This window comes from Meles meles, chromosome 3 (assembly GCF_922984935.1).
Source record: "Meles meles chromosome 3, mMelMel3.1 paternal haplotype, whole genome shotgun sequence".
In the NCBI taxonomy this organism is placed as follows: domain Eukaryota; kingdom Metazoa; phylum Chordata; class Mammalia; order Carnivora; family Mustelidae; genus Meles; species Meles meles.
The window spans coordinates 48,520,775-48,542,382 of NC_060068.1; the positions used below are offsets into that span (position 1 = coordinate 48,520,775).

Below are 21,608 nucleotides of genomic sequence, written 5' to 3' on the forward strand. Positions count from 1 at the left end.
CCACCCCCTCCCTCTTTCTCCCTCTCACACACACAACACACACACACACACACACACACACACACACACACACACACACACACACACACACACACACGGAGGGTGCACATCCGTCTTCCTTTTTTCCTGGGTTTTCTGGATGATTACGCTGAACCCACTCAAGCTCCCACATCTAAAGAAGATTGGTTTTTGCCCAAGAAGTGGGTTGGGGGAGGGAGCAAGAACACTCAGGTGCATTTCCCACTCATCTTTTATGAATCACACCCCAGTGGTGAAGAGCACAGATCTGTAACCAGCTGACCTGGGTTTGAATCCTGGGTCCATCCTGTCCTAGCTGATGACTCGGGGCAACGTAACTTCTCTGTGCCTTCGTTTTCTCCTTGGTAAATGGGGGTCAAGACATTGTCTGCCTCAGCAGGTCACCACGAAGAGTCAGTGGGAGAACGTGTGTGTGAGGTGCTCAGAGCATGCTGGGAGTCCCCATCGCCCTGCAGCCAGCCTGCAAGGGTCCAGAGAGGTGGGGCAGATCTGCCTTGTGCTTCCAAGGTCCTCCCAGGGCTAACCAGAACGTGTCTGCTGTCCTCAGGACTGTGCTGATGCTACCTCCCCAGCTCTGTCACTGGCCGAACTGAGGACAACGTGCAGCGACAGCGAGCTGGCTGCCGAGTTCGCCAATGCCATCCGTAGGTAAGCCCCCTCCCCACGGCCCCGGTGAGCAATGTATTCCTGGTTCTCTGGCTGCACATGTCAGCTCCTCACGGGTCATTACAGGGACTCCGCAGGGGCCGAGAGGTCCGACTTTTACCCAGGCCTTGGAGGCTCGATGTGGAGAAGGCCTGAGGGTGCCAGGCCTTTTGAGGGGGGAGTGGCGGGGGAGAGCACAGAGGCAGTCATTTCATCTACAAGCAGGAAAGGTCTCTGCTTTCTTACTGTGCTTCTGCATTGACAAGGACAGCGCTAAATGGTGATGATCAAACAGTCATCTTTGTCTCATTCCCAACATGAGCAGGAACGCTTGCTTTCAACATCACTGGCTCTTTCCAATCAGAAGACCTCATAGGTTTATTTATTCAGTCCTGGACAGTCTTCCTCTGCTGTCTCAGTGTTTCTTTCCCTCCCTTCTTCCTCTCCTTCTGCAAGGACAAACATGCCGACTCGTCCCAATCTGTCTCCCACATCGTGAGCTGGCATATTCCCACCATCATTTGCAGTGCTGTCCAGGAGGCATGGAACACAAGCCACTTAGGAAGTTTCACATTCTCTAATAATCAAGTTCAAAAAGTAAAAAGAGGGCATCTGGGTAGCTCAGTTGGTTAAGTGTCTGACTCTTCATCTCAGCTCAGGTCCTGATCTCAGGGTCATGAGTTCAAACTTCACGTTGGGCTCCATGATGAGTGTAGAGCCTAATTTATTTTATTTTTTTAAAGATTTTATTTATTTTACAGTGATAGAGAGCACAAGTAGGCAGAGCAGCAGGCAGAGGGAGAGGGAGAAGCAGACTCCCCACCGAGCAGGAAGCCTAATGTGGGGCTCGATCCCAGGACACTGGGATCATGACCTGAGCCGAAGGCAGACACTTAACTGCCTGAGCCACCCAGGCACCCCGAGAGCCTATTAAAAAAAACAAAAACAAAAACAAAAAAACGAAGTGAAAAGAAAGCTGAAAGTCCATGCTAATTTATTTAACCCAGTGTCTCCAAAATATCATTTCAATATGTAATTAGTATTTTTAAAAAAATGTTTTAAGATAGTTTTTTTTTCCTCTTCCCCCTCTTCCTCACTAAGTCTTCAAATCTGGTATATATTTTACACTTACAGTGCATCTCACATTCAAACCAGTCAGTATTTCAAGTGCACAGGAACTCAGGTCATCATTCTAGAAAGGTTCTTTGGCTCAGTTTTCCAACTCACAAATTTCTTCTCAGCTATATCCATTGTGGCATGTGGCTTCTATGTTGAGTTTTTTCATTTTGGTGATGAAATCTGTCCTCTCTTTTTTAAGAAGATGAGGGTGTTTATCATTTATATTCTAAAAATGTTTTTCTGTCTGCTGTAGTAACTCCGTTTCCTCATGTGTAAGTTCTTTTTAGAGTTGAGTTTTGTGACTCTTGGTTGTGGGTCACAAGGCCAACTGTCGGGCTTCCAGTCGAAGGCTGATGACACCTCTCTGTGCAGATGGGGCCACAGCGTTGGGTCCCCTCCTGTCTGCATGGCTGGCGTCCCTGTTTGGGCACCTCTGAATCCCCTTCCCCCTCTCGCAGCTTTCTTCCTTGTGCATTTTGAATTGTGGTTTCCCTTTTCAAGAAGAATAAAAGTCTGCCTTTCGTGTTTTATGATTGCTCATGGTTTCTGGTATACAAAGAATGCTCCTTGCTTTCTTGACATGCTTGAGGAATTTTTGAAACTGGGTTTGCCATCATTTCTGGGGGTAGGAGGGGGTTAGGAAGAGGTAGGAGCCACACTCTGTCTGCTGTCCTGGTCCAGCCAGGGCTGTTTCTGTTCCGGCGTGGCCTCCCAGCGGAGGGTGGATGGAGGGCTGCCTGGTGGGGAACTTCGTTACCTTCCTGCTTTGCTCACTGTCCTTTGATGTCTTTCCTCCCAAACTGTAACAGCTGTGCTGCACATTGCCAGCGCCTCTGGCCACGAGGTTAAATGGTAGTTGTTTTGCTTGAGGTGGGAAGAGGAAAGCAGCGCAGGGAAAATAAAATGCCCTCAACAGATCCTAACGACAATGTGACTATGCCAGGAACATGGGCAGCAGACCCACTCCCCACTTTCAACCGGGAGCCATTTGGATGTTGCATCTGTAAGCTGCGCCCCTCAATTTTTCAAATTCCCCAAACCCCCAAGGCCTTCGCTGGCGCAAGTAGGATGCGGGTTCTGCTGACTAAACAAGAGAGGGACTTCGTTTGTTTTGTCAGTCACGACGGGCTTCCAGTAACCAGCCGAAAGTTGGTTAGCATGGATTTCTAATCAAGACCCGGATAGACGGAGCCAAGAAAGAACCCGCAGGGCTACAGGAAGAAGGAAAATAACATCATTATATTGTAAATATAGCCTAGGAACTGGAATAATCATTTCATGGGGGCAGAGGATTTGGACACCTGAGAGCTGAGGTCTGGGGCTGTTTTCATTTTTAAAAATCAAGTAGAAACGACCATCTTCTTTGAAGGTCTTAAATCACTGCCAAACTCGTGGTTACAGTCGGTTGAGGGGATCGGCCTTGTATTTTCAGAAACAGTCCTTCCTTAAAAGAGGATGGGTGCAAACACCAGTGCGTGGGGCAGGGCATCCAAGCTGCAAAGAGCCGGGGTGGGGAGGGGCTTGGGGACCAGGCGAAGCAGTGGTCTTTTCGGGAGGAGAAACCCCTCAGGAAGGTGCCTTGTGACATCAGGGTTGCTGATTCTAGGTCACGGCCCTGTCCTAGGCAGGTCTTCCCGAGAGCTACCTTGCCGGGCTTCCGGCCCCAGCACCGCCCTCTGTGTGTCATCTCCCAGCCTTATGTCTGGAACCAAACCAGGACTCCAGACAGTCACAGGCTGGCTGCGTCCCTCCCGTCCAGTCTGATTCCATCCCTTCCATTTGCGTGAACGTTGGCGGCACGCTCGTGGCTGCAGGGTCACCATCAAAGCCCGTCCGGATGGCCGGGTTTCTGGTCCCGCACGGGAGTTTTCTCATCGGGCCATCTCGTTCTGCCGCGTTCTGCACCGGCTGTGTGCCGCGACACCCTCCTTCATCTCCGATCCCTCTCTTGCTCTCGGTCCTGGTAAACTCGCAGTGAGCGGCCTTCCCAGCAGAGAAGCGAACTGCAAGAACGCGGCTGAGAATGTATTTTCACAAATGACTCTGCTCGATAGCGGTCTGGGGTTTGTGGAGCCCTCCTTCGGGACCCGAGCCCACCCGAGAGGAGAGGCTGTGGCATCCCCGCCCTGTTCTTGCGAGGCAGCGAGGAGCCGGCGTTGCTCTCCACAGGCTGGGGGTGGGCTGGGGACCCGCATAGCAAGGCAGAGGAGTTCCCCAAGGTCAAACAGGGAGGCAGTGGGGAAATAGCGAGACTTCACCCCCTCTGCTGGGCCCCGTGTGCTGACAGCGGTGCTCCCGGATGGGTGCGAGCTAAGCCTGCTTGTGTGGGCTCCCCTGGAGCCTCTGGCCACCGCAGTGGGCATGGTCTGGGCAAACGGGAACGTCCACACCGCTGGTACATGACCGTGCATCTGTCTCCCGAATGCGGAGGGCAGATGAAGTGCTGGGGGTCAGGGGGCACGCTTCCTCCGACACACAGAGCCCCTTCCTACTGGGGGAGAGGTAGGGCTGCTGTGCTCTTCAGTGCTAGAGGGCAGGGGAGAGTGAGGGGGGGTTGTGACACGGTGACCACCTCAGATGTTTCCACATGCTTGGTAGGCCAGCAGGACCCAGCCCTAGCTCTCCCGTAGACCCCTGCAGAGACCAGCCAGCCTGCTCCTGCTGGGGATGAGGCTGGGGGCATCTAGTCCTAGGCCCACGGGGGGCTCTCCTGAGCCCTTTAGGGAGCCGGGGTCTGCCACCTGGGCACGCATGTGTGCCAGGTCATTCCATAAATGAATGTTGGAAGATCAGTTCCTTGCGGTTGTAGGGCTGACACCCCGTTTCCTTGCTGGCTGTTGGCCTGTGGTATCTGGGCTCTTGGAGGCCTCTGACATGCCTTCTACACAGCCCCCTCCCTCCTGAATGTCAGTGAGGAGAACCTCCCACTCGTCACATCCCTTGTCGGCTGTAAATCTCTTTTAGGAGGAGCCTGGTCCCTTTTAAGGGCTCATCTAATTAGGTCAGGTCTTCCCAGAATAATCTCCTTATCTTCAGATCAGCTGTTTGGGGCCTTAATTACATCTGCAGAATTCTCTCCCAGCAGCCCCTAGATTGGTTTTTGACTGAACTGACTGGGAGAAGGTAGGTCTATACTAAGGCACTACAGTCTTGGGGGCCATTTTAGAATTGTACCCAGCTCATCTTGTTACTTAAAACCTTCCGGTGACGCGCAGCAGGGTCCAAACTCCTCAGCAAGTGTGTGATCTGACTCCCCCACCCCGCTTCTCCACCCTCACCTCCTGTCACAGGTCCCCTCCCACCCTGAGCCACACCAGACCGGGTGCCCTCTTTTGTGCCTCGGGGACTTCGCTCTGCTGCTGCTCCTGCCCTCACACCATAAGCTCACGCTCTAAGCGCTCATACCAGTGTGCTTCTACCCTGTCAATAACATGGGTTTGTTTGGTGTTTCTTTGGCTCCTGTGCCCTGAACTTCCTTCTGTCACAGAATCCAACATTGCTCCACTTCTCATGTCCCTGGTTCCAGCCTCCCCTCCCCGTTTCACCTGCCACCCCCTGCAAAAGGAGAGTCCTTTTTGGGTGGGGATCGTGACGTCATCACCCAGGTACAGGACCTCCGTGTGGATGACTTCTTTCCTTCTAAATGGTCCCTAAATTCGCTCAGCTGCATTTCTCTCTGCCCACTGGATGCCTTTCCCAAATACCATGCTAGAGCTTCAAAACACAGCACATTGAAAACAAATTCTGTCTCCCCCTGCACTTTGAAATTGGCCCCTTCTTCAGAATTCTTATAATACAAATTATACTTTGCTAATGATCCAGGATTACACCTTTGCAGTCTCCTACCTCCTGATGGCAGAGGGGGTTGGTTTCCCCCCCTTAAAACCCCAGGCATTCGTGGCCATTTGCATTATCTTCTCCTGAGGTTAGCCTTCAACTCTTTAGGACTCGGGGTTCTGCCGCCAGATACACCTTTCAGCACCCTTCGGGTCGGGTCTCTCTGCAGAGGCGTCTTCAGTGGCTTGGCATGCCAGGCCCGCTGTGTGTGGACTTCCTAGCCCTCTCAGACGTCTCTCCTGGACGGAATCTACAGACCAGCTTCTTCCGGACACGTCCTCTTTCCAGGAGCATGCTCTTCCCTTCGTGCCCCTGACTCTCTTAAGCCACAGACCCCTCCCCTCACCCCCTCCAGTAGGACTCTCACCTTCCCGAAGCTTTCCTGTGCCTCCACTGTGTACCTTCCTGCTCTTCCCTGCGCCCCACGGGTGCTGACCACGAGCCGCCTCGCGTCAAAGCCATGTCCAAGTTCCACAAATAGCTTCCCAGCTCTAGAAATCGTCCAGACTTGTAGGAAACGTGTAACGATGAGAGGACAGAAGATGACACAGTGGACTCCTCTTACTAGCAGCTACGGATTCGTAATGTTTCTGAGCCATACAGATCGTGGAATGCAATGAAAAGGGAATTAGTTGGGGTCCTTGAAAAGGAGCCTCCAGTGGGCAAAAGAGCAGCAGAGTCTTCATCATTTTGGTAGTAAGGCCAGTATTTTAAAAGGTGCTGTTTTATTAGACTTGAACTTGCTGATTCTTCATATTTGGCTGATTTATACCGGCGATCAGATAACTGAAACTGCGCTTAGAATTCTCTAAGTGCGCAGGGATCCACGGGATGTTAATAGGAGACAAAGTGCATCAAGGAATTGATTATCATGTAAATAACTTGCTGAACTCTAGAGCCAGGGCCCCAAAGGGCACCAGTAAAAACTAGGGCTCTAGTTTTTTTACTAGGGGTCTAGGAAAAACCCCCGAGGGTTGAGGTGCACATAGCTTGGGTAACAGAGATCCTTGTGCATTTCCGTCATCCCCTCCATGTTCCAGAAGCTCAGAGAAAAGGCCTTAGCTGGGATCTCGTAAAAGCGGGGTGATGGAGAGCACCCCGCAGGCAAAGGCTGCAGCACACCTGTGAACACACAGCTGCATTTCTCAGGCAAGAGCCATGGTCTTAGGAAAGTCTGGGCCAAAATGCTCGACAGTCACAATCGTCTTGCTGCTGCTCCCGAGCAAATACAGCCACGGTCCCCCATAGTACCTGAGGAACATCACTACCAGGTCCCGCCCTCGTCGGGGCCACAGGAGCGCTCTTCACTAGAGGTCTGAGCCCCTGCTCCACGTCCCCGCTATGAGCCATGGCAGGGAGCCCAGGAGCTCAGGCTCACACAGCGCTCCCGGTGAGCCTCCCAGTTCTGTGGACATACTGGCAAGTCTCTTATCTGGGCCCCGAGTTCCTCCTCTAGAAAAATGTTTTTTTAGATTAAATACAGATTGCAGTGAATACGGAGGAAGTGACAAGGTGCTGTGACATCATAACCCTGGGATGTGTGTTCAGATGGGCGGTCAGGGTGGGCTTCCGGGGGGAGGTGACATTTAAGCTGGGATGAGGAGGAAGAAAGGTAGCCTGTGGAAGAAGCACACTCCCAAGCAGGGGGACCTAGTCCAGGGTGTACAGTGGGAAAGAGCATGGTGCGTGCCGAGGTCTGAGAGAATTCCAGCCTGCAAGGGGGAGGGTGATGCCCAAGACTGGCCAGGCAGAGGTCAGGTCAAGCAGGGGACTTAGATAGACGTCCAAATAAGACCCAGACTTTGCGCCGAGTGCTGGTGGAAGGCACCGAGGGGCAATGATAGGATGTGGTCTGTCATATTAAAGAATGAGCGGCCGCTCTGTGAGAACCAGTCTAGAGGGTGCAGAGGTGACACAGAGAATCCACTTAGGGGGTCTCAGGGCTGCCCAGGTGAGAAACGAGGGCAGCTTGGACCTGGGTGGTGGGGCAGAATTGTCCCAAGACTTGGTGGTTGGGGGCTGCTGTGGAGTGGAAGTGCAGGACCAGGAAAGGGAGGAGTTGGGCAGTGGGTGTTGCTGTGTCCTGACAGGGCAGGAAGGGTGGCTTGGAGGGATCTTCTGGAAGGTCCTGCTCCAGGCATGTTAAGTGGAAGGCACCTGTTAAGTTGAGATGTCAAATAGGTCCAGAGATCCAAGGGAAGGCCTGGAGATAAAGAATTGGAAGCTTCTAGCACGCAGGTAGTCTTTAGGAACACAAACAGGAATAGAGAGAGGCAAGTAAAGAAAGGGTAGGACACAAATATGGTCCAAACCCATGTCCTCCGTACTCGGGGACTTCGAGGCAGCAGCGAGCAAGGATCAGTGCAGAAGCCAGAGGGACCACTGGTGCGGGCTGCAGTGTGCGCCCTCAGGAGTGAGGCCTGTGGGAGGAAGAGAGCAGGAGCGCGGGCGTGCAGACAGGGAAGGGAGGTCCCCCGATGATTCCGGGGTGACCTCACGAGCAGTGGCAGGGGAGACAAGCCCACTGGGGTTAACCAGTGGACAGCAAGGGAGCGAGGAACCACACACGCCGATTCCAGCTGTGACCAATGGCGTCTCTTGAGCAATGACTGAGCGATTGCGGGCCCTGTGACGCCCATGGGGAAGGTGTCCTGGTGGCCACAAAGCCCCTCGCCCTTTGCTCCGCCATGCCCAAAGCGCCTTTGGGTTTGTGATGACAGTCTGGCCCCGGCCTTTGATTTTGGGGATAGCGTACCCCCCCTCCCAGGGAGCCAGAGAGCCCTGCCTGGCACCTCCCAGGCACTGTCCCCTCATCCCCCGTAGGCTACCCCAGACCACGTGTGCACATGCCCCGCCACTCATGGGGATGACGTTGAAGAAGGGCCCCCTCCTGGCCGCGTGGTCAGAGTGAGGTTCACGGGACCCATGGGGAGCAGGAGGAGCCCTCATTTTTGATGGAGCGGTCGGCCCTGCCAGCTGTGCCAGGAGCCGGCCCCCTGCCAGTGGGACCCCGCGGTGACTTTTCACTTGCTGCTGGAGGCAGGTGTTCCAGAGTCAGGGAACAGGGAAAAAGGAATGGATTATGCCCTTCTGGGCATTCCAGAAAACCCTACTGGAGGGGCAAACAGAATGTGTAGCATTTAATGTTGACTCTCTTAGCTGAAAGTGCTTGTGTTAGCTTTATTCATCTCATCTAGACAAACTATAAATTCTTCTCAGCTGAAGGCCAGGAGAATTCGAGCCAGAAACTTCCATAGAAGGCACAGGACATGAAGGGTTGAGGTTCCAAAGTGACCTGGATTCTTATTCCAGTGCAATTTCTGGAAGCCAAGGAAACTGATCGACTTTGGGAAAGCGTGCCCCTGTGCCTCATTTCACGTTCAGACCCAGAGCCTTCTCCCAGACACAGAAGTTCATCAGCGTGAAGGACAGTCTGCCTTACAGTTTCCCGAATGTGCTTGGTAGTTAGAATTGACTGGGTGCTTCTTAAGCTGTGGGTTCAGGGCCTCACCCCAAACCTGCAGCAGAAACCAGGACCAGGCCTGGGGCCCCAGAGCGGCACTACCCACTGCCGGTAGAGCAAACGCAGGTCACAGGTGCAAGCCATGGGGTGACGGCACATTTCCTAGTAGCCACGTTTAAAACTTAAAAAAATAATGACATGTTTAGCCCAATATATCCAAATATCATTTCAACATGTAATCACTATTTTCTTTTTTTTATATGAAGTCTTCAAATTCGGGTGTGTTTCTACGAACCTCACATCCACGAGCCCCGACCAGCCCCGGGGCCGGTGCTCAGATGCCCACGGCGGCTCGTGCTGCCCTGCTGGGGTCGTGGGGGCGCAAGAGCACCTGGCTCCAGGGGTCCCAAACAGACCAGGCTCTACCAGTGGCCCCTCACAAGATGGGAAGGCAGAGTGACAAGGGGTGGTGAAACAGGGATCTATTTCACTGAGGCCAACACCGGGAAGATAGCGGCTGCCTCTGAAGTGCCGAACACAGGCCGACACTCATATTCGGGAAAAGGTGGTACCAAGGTCTGAGGGTCCGTGCAGGTGGGCAGTCGGGTTCAGGTGGATCATGGTCTTGGGATCAGTCATGCGGGGTCTTGCACAGGGCAGGCGTTACTGCTTTTGGGGGGGGGTAGTTTTGGTTCCCCTCAAGGGGATGCTTTGCTTGTGCGTGGGTCTTTTGCCCGAGTTGAAAGAAAACTGGAAGGAAAAAATTAAAAAGTACAGACCAAGGTCAAAATGGAGGTGGAGGTGAAGTCCCCTTTCATTATCCTCGAAAGTGGTTTATAGAGTTTCAGTCAGTGAGCTGTTGCAGATGCAAACAGGTAAAATAACCCACATTTTAGGTTTAGGTTTGGCTTCATCTTTGTATTGTTGAATAAATCAGCATCCTGGTTCTGTCCTGGACACTGCACAACCAGTGCACTTCGGTCTCCTTCCTGAGGCCCAGGGAGCTCTTGGGGGCAATTCTCAGCTCCCAGCGGGCCCCCGCCCCCCCCCCCCCCCCAGGGGTTAGGCAGAGTCTTTAAGGGCCTCTCCTGTCTTCCTGGGTTCTGTCCCCCATTGGAGCCTGCCAGGTCCGGAAAGTTCCCTGCAGTCCCCCAGGGGCCTGAGTACTGGGCAAAGGAACCCTTTGTTTTGTGGTGAGGCTGGGATTTCTGTACTCTCAGCTGCTGGGGCAGTGGTGTGGATGTAATTGGGAGTGGGAAGGGGTATTGCTCTGGGCAGTTTTTGTTTTGAATTTACTGTGCTCATGGTGACATTTTAAATTCTCTTCACAGTTTTCTTTTCTCCCTTTACACTATTAACTTTAGAATGAGAAAGAAAAGAATCGAAACAGTAACAAAATGTAGGACAAGGAACCCCTTCCCCATTCTTAATAGCCAGAGGGGAGGAGGGGAGAACTCTTTCCTGTTTCCCTAGCCTTCTGCAACCAAGGGCTGTCTGTAGCACCCACCCACCCCCCACCCCCAGACACTTCTCTCACTTCTGCTGGGAAATGGTTCCTCTCTGGATGTCAGTAGGAAATGCAAACAGATCTGAGACGTCATGGTGCTGCTGGGGCCCAGGAGAGACCCCCATTCCTTAGGAATTCCTCTGCAGTGGCTCTGGCTTCTCTAGGATGGGCAGGAGGATTCGCTGAGGAATCGGAAGCCCTCGGGATTTAGGTTGTCAGGTTTTGTTTAAAAGGATCTTTTCCCTTCCATCCTCACTCACAAAAGCAGGACTAGATTTTTGTGCTGCGGTTCTTTCAAAAATGAGCTTGAAAAGCTTGACTTGTGCTCACAGTAGCTGCAGGCACAAATGTAAAAGGTATTTGAAAAGCCAGGAAAGGCCCAACCATCTGAACATCTGAGAGCCCTGCACGTGGGGGGCCAGCCCCCCTCAGCCCCCCTACAGGAAGCGGCACCATTGAGGCAGGCTTGCACATACTCCACAAAAAGCATACAAAATTATAAGAACTTCAAGCAATGCAGAAGTGAGTAAAGTAGAAAACGAAAGCCTTCAGTCACCCCCCCTCCGAGAGGCACCCCTTGTCGAGCAGTGGGCAGCTAGCCGTCTGGTCTATTGTTAGAGTAGCTCAGGGATTTTACACTCAGATTTGTAGCTGTTTTTGTAAAACTGGCATCCAGGAGAAGTCACCCTTTCCACTTGACAATGTATCAGACACTTTCCCATGCCAGTGCATGTTGATCTGAGCTTTTTCGTTTTTTAAATAAAAGCAGAGTATTTCAATAGAGCCATCATACCTCGTGGAATTCAACCAGCCCCCGGTTGATCTGCATTCTTAGCTGCTGGAACCAATACTGAAGTGAACCCAGCTGTCATCTCATGTTTCTCTCTACACCTACGCACACTGTAAGAAAAATTCCTAGAAATCAGGTTGCCTCGTCGAGAGATAGGGTTACTTTTTATTTTGCTAGGTCGTCCCAGCTTGCCTTCCAAAACAGCTGTGCTCACGTACATTCCTCATACACGCATGAATCCGTTTTAGAGGAATTTCTTCCACAAATCTGGTGTCTCGTGAATTTCCAAAGAATCAGATGCCTTCGGGGAATTGTTTGGAAGCTGTTTTAAAACAACTGTTGTCACTGAGAAGAGCCTACATGCCCATGGGGGAGCCTGCTGAGGTGAAAGACGGATGGGGGCGCCTGGTGGGGCCCCAGAGTGGTGGGATGGAGCCCCATTTCGGGCTCCCTGCTGTGGGGAGCCTGCTTTTCATTCTGCCCGCCGCTACCCCTGCACGTGCGCACCCTCTGACAAATCTTTAGGGGGAAAAAAAGGAGCAGATTGTGCTGCACGGGGCCCTGTGACAACGCAGTGACACCGTGCCTGTGTATAGGGGCGGCGGTGGAACCGCTGTAGGGAGGGCTCTTGTGGAGAGTTTCCCTGCCCAGGTCTTTCGCTCAAGGGCGTCAGAGACGGCAGGAAGTGCACTGGGCACTAGAAATCTCCTGAACCTACGTCAGTTACTTTGGCTTACCCCAGCAGTAAAGAGCCCATGGAACTTGGAAGCCTTGGGGGAGGGAGGTTGTCAAAGTGCAAATCTAAGTACTTTAAAGGGGAACCAAGGAACTTTAAAATGAGAGTATCCATTTCTGTTCCCTCTGTCACTCCTGTTTTTTTGTTTTGTGAAGTAGGATCACGTTGATTTCACTGAGTGGGGACTTGTCCAAGGTAGGGCACCCAGACTACAGGTTGCTGTTCTCAAATCAGTGACTTAAGAGATACTTACTAGCACACCTGGGAGAAGGGTGTGGAACCCAGGTGAGGTTTTGTGGCCACACTGCATCTGTGCTACATCTGGGTAGCTACAACCTCATGTCTCGTTCCTTTGTGGCTTGTACTGACTGCACTCTGGGCTCTCAACGGTTCTCATCAGCGTTCAGCAAGGCAGTGGTGAGATGTTCTGGACCTGAGGGGACCTCCAGTATCTTCCTTTTCGTACTTGCCTTTTGATTTGGCAAGCTCAACCTTCCTCCTCTGCCACCACCCTCCGGGTGACAGCCGGATCTTGTCCGGTTACTCCAGGCATGCTTTGTCTCTCCTCCACACAGAGAAAAGAAGTTAAAGGCCAGAGTTCAAGAGTTGGTGAGCGCCTTGGAAAGACTCACCAAGAGCAGTGAAATCCGACACCAGCAATCAGCAGAGTTCGTGAATGACCTGAAGCGGGCCAACAGGTACAATCTCCATTCCTGGGCTCCTCCTACACCAGGAGGGCACTTCCGAAATTGCTGCGAGCCAGCTCCAGGGAGGGAATGGCAAGTCCTCACCAGCCTGCCCTCCCTGCCACCCCCAAGACTGGCCTTCCCTCAGGCATTGGTTCCCAAAGTGTTCCACAGGAAACTAAGAAATGCTCAGTAAAGGCTTGTCCTTGGACCAGGTATGTTTGGGAAATGCAGCATACTATGGTCCCCTTAATTCCTACAGTAAAAGTTCTGAGAAGTCATACCATAAGAAGAAAAAAAAAAGATGGTGTTTAAGTCAACATTTTCCCAACAAAATTGGCTCTAGAACTTTTTTTTTTTAAAGATTTTATTTATTTGACACAGAGAGAGCACAAGAAGGCAGAGAGGCAGGCAGAGAGAAAGGAGGAAGCAGGCTCCCTGCTGAGCAGAGCGCGCGATGCGGGGCTCCATCCCAGGACCCTGAGATCATGACCTGAGCTGAAGGCAGAGGCTTTAACCCACTGAGCCACCCAGGCGCCCCTGGCTCTAGAACTTTTATATGAACAACGGTTTTTATTTATTAAGTAAACTCTGGCCCCCAATGTGAGGCTCTAACTCATGACCCCCCAAGATCAAGAGTTACTCTATCAACTGAGCCAGCCAGGCGCCCCTATATGAAAAACATGAAGTATCCGGTGGACCCTTTATGTGGCACTGCTGTAAGACAGCAGTCGGAAGCATTTGGGGCTCAGGACCCCTTTATGTTCATAAAAAACCGAGGAACCCAAAGAACTTTGTTTTCATAAATTATCTGTTGATAAATCTGTTTAGGAACTAAAACAGATGAATTTTTAAGTTTTTGTTTTCCAAAAAAATAATAAATTGGTCACATGCAATACCATTGGCATTTATTTTAAAAAACTGTTTTCCAAAAAGAAAAGTAGCAATTTTTACAATCTGCAAACCTCGTTCATGTCTGGGTTAGAAGGCAGCTGGAGGCGCACCTCCCCTTCTACAGGCATGTATACTGTGAAATAAATCCGAATACCGAGCTGCATGCAGACCTGAAGTACAGGGTATCCAAGGCCACTCTCCTGAGAGAGTTTTGGGAATCCCAGGGAACTGGTCTCAGGATGACACTGGGAGGACCTAACTCTGTACATGGAGGGGACTGGGCTATTTTGGACCAGAGCAGATATGAGGACTTACGCAGCCCTGGGCTTTACCCCCTGCTCTCCCCCCACCAGGCTCTCGGGGAGATGGCTCAGAAAGGCTCATACTCTGGCTGGCAGCGCCAGTTGGTGGCCTTGTGTCCCAAATCCCACCAGCCTGAAGCGTGAAGAGAAATCATCAGGGCCTCTCTCTCTCCTCCTAGGTGGGGTCACTTAGACTGCAGGACTTGAAGAACACTCCTGGTAACTTAACACTGGACCATCTGTTGCAGGCAGCCACAGAATGACAGACTCATTACTAGTGCTTCTTTATTTTTAAAGGGTTTATTTATTTATTTATTTATTTTGGTCAGAGAACAAGCAGGAGAAAGGCAGAGGGAGAGGGAGAAGCAGGCTCCTCACTGAGCAGGGAGCCCACTGCAGGGCTCGATCCCAGGACCCCAGGATCATGACATGAGCCGAAGGCAGACGCTTAAAACTGGGCCACCCCTCCCATCCCCCAGGTGGCCCTCATCACTTGTATTTAAATGACAAATTTCTGGAATTTAGTTGCCTTTTCTATCTTACCTATTTTGGATGTGACTAGTCTGGGTTGTTGGTTTACACCCTTCCTACCAGATGAGGGACAAGCCTCTAGCAGGGAAAGAACTGTAGTTAAGCCAGTAACAGGTGAATGGCCGTGAGTGTTGAATACTTGATTTCCCACTCCTTTAGAGGCTGAGGGACCTCTCCGGACCCAGTTACCCAGCGGACAGGACAGGGTGTCTCCATACTACTCCAATGACTGACTGTTCCCTCTCCTCCCCCCCTGCTCCCCGCACAGCAACTTGGTGGCTGCCTATGAAAAAGCCAAGAAGAAGCATCAGAACAAACTGAAGAAGTTGGAGTCTCAGATGATGGCCATGGTGGAGAGACACGAGACCCAAGTGAGGATGCTCAAGCAAAGAATAGCTCTGCTGGAGGAGGAGAACTCAAGGCCACACACCAATGAGACTTCACTTTAATCGGCACTTGGGCTCCAAAGCTCTGTGGAAGCTCAACTCGAGCAGGTCACTGGGGAGAGAAGGGCCCTGGGAGACAGAGCACCTGGTGGGAGAGGGACGAAAGGGAAGGCTGGCAGGTGGGTGAGCACCTGCACGATGAAGTACCATGGACTCTGCTCCGGGGATGAATGGCCTGGTGACACCGTGTAGACTCTAGTCGGAGGATCCTGCTCCTCCCCTTCTGGGCCCAGGGACAGCGTGTATATAGCTGCTGTGCGTCACGCGCGGTAGGCATTGCTTCTGCTTCCAGCTCCGGCACTCTCCCTCCCACCTGTTCGCTTTCTGGAGGTTGTGCCTCGGTGGTACCCTGGGCATTCATTTGTTTTGGATCATACGTTCTTTTCTTCTCATTTTGGTAGTGACTGGCCCTCTGTCATCCCTAGTTTCTCCCTTCTTTCTACTTCAGGGATAAACACTGACACATGTGGGAGTGCGGAGGGGATGTCTTCAGCCTCTCGAACTGCTGATTTGCTTAGTGCACCAGGCTCTGGTTTTCAAGACCCACGTACCAGCTCTGAGACACAGGCTGTCACTCAGAGGTGCTCGGAGAGGTAGATTACAGGCAAGGGTACACAGGGCGTAGGGTCCCAGGCACATCTGAAGTTACAGGCAGAACAAGCCCAGGGCTTCTGCCTGAACAATTCTGTTTGGGAGAATGAGCACTTCTTTCACCTCTCACTGTGGAGGCAGGACTGGGAAGGGCACTTCCTTCTGAATGTGGGATTTTCCCTCCCAGTGGAGCCTTATTAAAGCCAAGACTTAGAGCTGAGATGGTCCTGTTGAGACAGAGTGGAACTAAACTTTTATCAGGAGTTCTTAAAGAGCAGAGGAGCACTGTTAGTACTTCTGCTCCCCACCCCCTAAAGGCACCACATAACTGCTGTTCCACATCCATCAAAATTCATCCACCTGAGTATGTACGGAGCTCTGGACCTGCCTCTGTTCTTCTCAAGGGCAAGAGGCAGGACACCGAGCAGAACGTTTGGCGGCCGATGCCACCTATTTAAGAGGCGGCTACTGAACCACCAGTTCAAGACTTCGCTTCTGCTGTTACGAAGGGCAGGAGGCGAAGGAATGAATGGTCGTCGAGGCCTCCTTTTGCCCGCATCCCCCACCCCCCGCCCCAAAGCGGTGGTTAGTATACGGTACTTAAACTCAAAGGTTAAATTTGAAGTAAAATGCTGACAAGGCTGGGCCAGGACCAAAGTGCCTGAATCCTTTCAGGAAGGCCTCCATCTTAAACTCATTATTCCATCTCCTGTCTTTCAAGTCTTCTTAGTTACCCCGCATGGATATATCCTGAAGGACCACTTGCATTTCACTCTGTAGTATTGGAAGATCCACCCAAAGCCCCACGAGAATTCTGTCCCAATGCCAGAGTTCACAAAGTTTTGTTTATGACCAGGTCACCCCATCAGAGCCCCAACGTCCATGAGCTGAAGGTCTGTTTTCAGACAACCTGATACAAGTTCCTCAGCCTTCTTTGCGATGGAGAAGCCACTGCAGCCACCACCTTGGAGGGCAGAGCAATTCCAGCCCCAAAGCAACCACCCTTCTTAGGCCCACACTAAGGCTTTCCCAAAAACCAAAAAAACTGTTACCAGTCTGGAAGGACCAGCTTTTGGCTGCTTTGATCACTGTGAAAGTGCCCACTGGCTCCTGATTCTGTTATGAATCTACCATTTAGTCAAGGTTAGTTTTTGTGATTTTTTTTTTTAATCGATTTTTACTCTTTGGATAAAGTTTCATTTTGTCATAAGGAAAATGTGCCTGAAGTTATGTGGGGGGTGGGGGGAAGGGTGTTTAAAAGACAAAATACTGGTTTTCCCCATTTTGCCAAGGGGAAATATTTGTGACCGAACATTCAAAACAGACCTTTCATCTTCGCCAACCCTGAAAAGTATGGCTGACACAGGAATATAATCCTGTCTGCTGACTTCTGGCTACCATTCTTGGTCCAAGTTCAAAGAAAACTCACTCTTTTTGGGGTCGTCTAACTCTTCCAGACCCAAGAGGTCTCCTCTCCTCCATTATAAGCCCCAGTATTACTGACCCTACCTGGCCTCCTTTTGAATTTATACTTCAACATAATACTTTTAAATATGTGGTGATTGGGTGAAAACTCTTTCCCCAGAAAAACTGTTACTTTTTATAAATGTGTGGAATAAAAAAAAAAGCAATTAAATAGTTGATTTCCTTTCCTTGTATCTTTCAAATGCTCCCTAAGAGAAGATCCTTGCTGAAGGTGAACCAAGAGGCATTCATTTATGCTAACTGTGGGGCCCACTAAAACCACACTGATTAAATAATTGCAGGTACCTGAATTTTTTTTTTTTTAAATAACCTGAGTTTTTCTTTCTAAATAGTAGCTGATTTATATTAACCTCTCCATCAAAGGTAAACAATGATACGGATCTGACCTGTATGAGGGGGAAAGTCTTCAGACTTTCATGTTTTTGTTTTCCATGTCCCTCAATGGTTACCCCTTTCAGGCAGTCACCTTCTCTATCCCATTTTTGGCTCTTAGCGAAAAAGGCATGGAAAGAAAGGATCCCTTTCACAGTTCCCCTGGAGTGTATTTCCCACTGCTGAATCAAGGTAAAAACCACAGGCAAAACAGACTTCCGTCCCGCTGGAGTGGCATCTATGTGTGGACCTGCCAGCCGATCTGATGTTCTGCCAAAGCTGCTGTGGACTTGCAGGCGTTAAGACTCCTCTTGGAGACTAAGCCTGAAAGTTATTAAGTATCTTAAGTGATCAGACAGCTGAGATTTATCATGCCCTTCCTCCCTCTCCTGCTCCAGCTCCAGAGTATCCCAGACGTTTCATCATTGCCAGTGCAGGTAACTGTTTCAGATTCATGCTCATCTACAAGCAGGTCAGCTTTCTGAAGTTACTATCCGAGCTGCCTGAAACTGGAATGTTAGGTTAATAAAAAATTAAGTGCCAGTTAAAGAGAATGGCTTAATCTCTCCTTCGAGATGCTTGCACTTGTTGCTGTCTTCCTCTGAGCCTGCAGCAATACTTTTACAGGGACCTCAGAGAACTGCAAATTAGAGCCTTAACATTGTCACTATTCTAAGAAGGCAGTCCAAATTAGAGCCGCTATGATTTCCTCTTAAAAACTGTTAAAGTAGTAAAATCCTTACTAAATCAGTAAAATCCTTACTAAATCCTTACTAAAATCAGCCTAAGAAAAACTTAAAACTGTATGAAAATCTCCTAGTTCCTACCTGCATATCAATTACATTTTTTTAAAAGAAAAAATACAACCCCATAGTTTTACCTCATCTGGACTGGAATATGCCACTGGCATGAGTAAATTAGGAACCTCTATAGCTGCCTGTTCCCTTCCAAAGGTGTTCCTGTGGCCCGCTAACGTTATCCTGCAATTATTTCTAAGCTCTATCAGTTGTCTTAAAGCTCTCAAGAGTTTGGGGTGTCATGCTCATATTTTAGTGAGAAAGACATTCAGACTACAGAAAACACCCAAAGGATCCCTAAAACTTTTAAGCCATTTGCAGACGCCTAACTGGAAGTTACGTGTCGTCCATGAAACTATGTAAAGCGAAAAGATCATGCAAACGTTACAGCTGTACCTGTATTTCTAGATGCAGCCAAGAAAGAACGAACACTTTTGGAGGCCGAAAGGGAGAGAATTCTCTGATGAGTGAAATTTCTGCACTGAATTGAGTTAGGGTGCAGCCACAGGGTTGCCAAGGTTTTCTGGGAGGGAAGGGAAGATAAGTAACGTTTTTGAGGCTTTTTTCTGCATTAAGTGACAGCTTTGTAGAACAAGAGTATTAAAAAAAAAAATCACATAGCAAATATTTTTCTATTTATCTTTGTGGAATGACCTATTTGACAAGAAATGATACAAACTCTACTTGCTACACACCTATTTCTCACGAGGTTTATCCCAATCCTGTTCTTGCTCATTGAAACCTTGTTTACGTAGGCCAGGCTGAAGTTGGCTATGAATCTGTGGCCGTCTGAAATTCCCCATTTCACGCACCTGAAATTACTTTCGAACTAATCACATGTGATTCACTAACAGACACAGGTCTTGAGCTGCCAAGCATTGTCTTTTTAGAACTGGACCCAGAGCTACCAACGTAATGCTGGCTGCTGCCACCAGTTCATCACGGAGCATTCGATGGCTGTTAAAATAGAAACCAGCGGGAAAGAGCACAAGCTGAAAAGCAGCTGTCCCTGCATTCTTGTTGTACCGATTCCTGTATAAAGGTAGAACGTTTCACAAGCAATGGTGGCATTTTTGATTAAGAGATGTATTGGATTCATTCTCTATCACACTGCATCTGAGTGAGCTCCCACGTGTGACCCAGACAAGAACTCATTCTGCCCGTAACAGCAACTGCTATTGAATACCTAGATCCTTGAATGACAGACAGTGCTGGATTTTTCCGTAGTCAAGGTTGCTACAAATCACGCATCTACTGATCATCTGAAATACCAGACCAGCAGAATGAAGAAACAAGCTATAGACAAAATTCCGCCCCACATTCACACTGATGACCTGCTTTTAGTTAGTTCTTATCGTACCTTTCACCTCTGCACTTTCTGCAAATGTGGGAAATGTTGTTTGTAGAACGCAGTTCACTAAAGTGCTAGCGTCACGACTGCCAAGTGAGTGAGAGCCCCTAAGAATCTGCTTTTGTTTGACCCTACTGCAAAGCTAATGACACATGTTCGTTTTTCTCTCCGTAATCAGTTTCTCGATATATTATCGAGACTGACTGACTTCGCATGAGGTTTAAGTTTCCTATTATCATTTTAAACCACGTGAATTAGAAGAAACTGCCTGAATGTACTGGCAGTTACTAAAGCACAGGTGACCAAGTCCGCACTGTCAGTCCTGTCCTGCTGTTTGTACTGAAAGTCTCATTTTAAAGTCGCCCCTTAACACTGCACTACACCCTGCAAGTTTTTAGATCCTTCACTTGTATGCTTTAAATGTTTCCAGATGCCTTTAGTTTTAGCTGCTGTAAAATAGCTGCTTTGTGTTATTTGATATAGAATTGTTTAAAAAAAACTCCACTTATTTATACAGAGACATTTATAATATTTTACAAACATTCTTGTATTCTGAATAAATATTTCTAATTCCATGATGTACTTCAACTGTGTTCATTAAAGGAGAAGACTGTCCTTCTGCAATACATGTAAATGTCAAACCCATGCTGCTTCACATTAAACTGAAAGCCCTAGTCAAAGCTGGGGACCGGAAGACACTACATTAGGTCCAAACAGCCAAAAAAACCTTTTTCTATTTGGCTGCCTTTTAAAATGTGGTACGAATGGGAAGTTATCCAGTGAAAACATTTTTTCATTTTTAAAAATGAGGGAAACAACATAATCAAGAATTGGAAGTGCAAGGAAGTTACACATGATGACAAGAAAGATGGCAAGCAGTTTTGTGACATGTCTTTTAGAGGAACAGTGTTTTCCTACAATGTGGTCACCTCTCAGTATGAAAGCAAAGTGTAATACCTTGGTCTCCCCCCTCTTAAAAATCTTAAATAAAAATTATCATATAGCTGAGGCTTGTAGTAGAGAAGAATATATTTCTCCCATGATCCAAAGACTGTTAAGTATTCTATTTGGAACAACTGTTTCAGAATTACTGGACTGTAGGTATCTAACCAATTTTGCTTTATATATATATACATATATGTATGTATTATTATTTTAATTAAGATTTTTTAAAATTTAGCAAAGAACATGGCAGGGGGAACAACAGGCAGAGGGAGTGGGAGAAGCAGGCTCGCTGAGCAGGGAACCTGATACGGGGCTCAATCCCAAGACCCTGGGATCATGACCTAAGCCAAAGGTAGACACTCAATGACTAAGCCACCCAGGCGCCCCCCAATTTTTCTTTAAAGCAATAACCAAACTGTTAAGTGTTTAAGATGGAGAATACATACCAGTTCTTTATTTTCACTTTTGCAGAGACACTCTTTTAATAGTTCTTCCCATCATATAAACATGCCTTTATCTCATACTTGTCATATTTTATTGGTCCAAAGACAGACAAAATATGAATAAGCTGGAACCTATGATAACAAGTAACAGTAGCAGAAACCAGGTTAAGGTAGTAATTAAAACTGTCCAAGCAGCAAAATTTATTGATATTGCACTACAAACAGTCTAAATTTAACACGATAATATTTTTACAGAAAGCCAATATCTGAACAATCAACTGTAAAAATGTTTTAAAATACAAAAGGAAACCTTCATTCTCTTAAATTGTATTCTGCAAGATAAAAGGTTTTTAATTTCTAAACTGGTGTTATTTACATCAAAAAGCTTTCAAAAAAGCGTAACAACTGTTCATTTTCTCGGGAGAGTACAGCTGGCACTGCTAGTCAAGTCTGGAAACGCAACAACCCTGCAAACATTTAAACTCACTGGAAATTCCTAATTTATGATCGCCACACCCAATATAAGTGAGAATCAGTCCTCATCCTTTGATTAACACTGAGGGAAAGAGACAAAGCTACTGGTTAGCCAGAAGGTAATAATTCAGAAACACAATAAATCCAATAGAAAG

At 48.9% G+C, this 21,608-nt stretch overlaps 1 protein-coding gene across 2 annotated transcripts in view; it reads left to right on the top strand.

Annotated features, from left to right (window-relative positions):
* The window catches only part of MCC (MCC regulator of WNT signaling pathway), a 421,104-nt gene extending 400,360 nt beyond the window's left edge, over nt 1-20,744 (top strand). Inside the window, exons 17-19 of one of the 2 annotated variants that reach the window (XM_046001224.1) lie at nt 587-687; nt 12,712-12,834; nt 14,818-20,744. In XM_046001224.1, the coding sequence (XP_045857180.1) occupies nt 587-687; nt 12,712-12,834; nt 14,818-14,998 (405 nt within the window). In that variant the 3' untranslated portion in view covers nt 14,999-20,744. The remainder of the gene's footprint in view (nt 1-586; nt 688-12,711; nt 12,835-14,817) is intronic. The other variant, XM_046001225.1, reaches the window with a different exon arrangement.
* Nucleotides 20,745-21,608: the final 864 nt, after the last annotated feature.